The following is a 910-nucleotide window of genomic DNA, read 5'->3' as shown; positions in this document are numbered from 1 at the left end:
TTTAAACAATAATAATACGCCACAACGGACCCGCTTTGTGTTACAATCCTCAGAAACAGCTTTCAACTCCTGTTCCTGCCGTCGACGAGTTATGATCTGAACATTCGAATCAGGAGGAGACCACATCCTGCAATTTCACCCATTTTATGATCAAATTCAACAAAAGAAAGGGGAATAACAAAAACCCATTGAAGATTGACATCTACAAGTACAAAAATCCAATTACATAGATTAACCAAGAAAAACAAGGATCTTCAAAGACGAACACTACATGTAACCAAGACCCAGTAGGAACAAAAGCTAGAAACGTCAAACCCATGTCAAATTCCACCAAAAAAAAAAATGGAAGGAGAAGGAGGAACCTGTTTGTGAAAAACATTCCAAGAGCAAAGCTGGATATGCAAAGAATAAGGATCCATTTCACTGATACCTTCTCACTGCTTCGATTCTTCATCATTTTGATGAAGAAAAAGCAAAGCAAAGATTTTTCTTAAACGGACGTGTGTCTCCTCAGTGCTTTGCTTTGTGGAGAAAGAGAAGAGAAAAGAATTGAATTGAAACAAATCAAAGAACGATCCAAGCTGAGATAGAGAGAGGTCAGAGCCTTAGAGGGGGAGATAGATGTAGAGGTAAACGGTCCTCCGCTTGGGTCCGTCAAGGTTGACGACAACCAGGGCAAATTTAACTGCTTTAAGTTCTTCACTTCCTGCCGTTAGTCTACCTCGCCGTCAGCTACAGTAGGACCCATAAGATAAGTAATCCACGTGGCATTCTTATAGTTTAATACTCTCTGAGGGGTCATCTTCAATTAAGTTCAAAAGCTTGTCCTAACAAACTCTCCTGACAGTTCGATTGGAATAAATTCCTCATTCAGACATTAATGGGTCCCACCGATTGGCTTTCATGAGAT

At 40.1% G+C, this 910-nt stretch overlaps 1 protein-coding gene across 2 annotated transcripts in view; it reads right to left on the bottom strand.

Annotated features, from left to right (window-relative positions):
- The window catches only part of LOC122088889 (beta-1,3-galactosyltransferase 7-like), a 9,052-nt gene extending 8,433 nt beyond the window's left edge, over positions 1-619 (bottom strand). Inside the window, exons 1-2 of one of the 2 annotated variants that reach the window (XM_042658252.1) lie at positions 363-619; positions 31-127 (exon numbers count right to left, since the gene is read on the bottom strand). In XM_042658252.1, coding sequence (XP_042514186.1) covers positions 31-127; positions 363-457 — 192 coding nt within the window. In that variant the 5' untranslated portion in view covers positions 458-619. The remainder of the gene's footprint in view (positions 1-30; positions 128-362) is intronic. The other variant, XM_042658260.1, reaches the window with a different exon arrangement.
- Positions 620-910: the final 291 nt, after the last annotated feature.

Source organism: Macadamia integrifolia, chromosome 2 (genome assembly GCF_013358625.1).
Source record: "Macadamia integrifolia cultivar HAES 741 chromosome 2, SCU_Mint_v3, whole genome shotgun sequence".
Classification (NCBI taxonomy): domain Eukaryota; kingdom Viridiplantae; phylum Streptophyta; class Magnoliopsida; order Proteales; family Proteaceae; genus Macadamia; species Macadamia integrifolia.
This window is presented reverse-complemented; position numbering and strand designations above follow the sequence as displayed.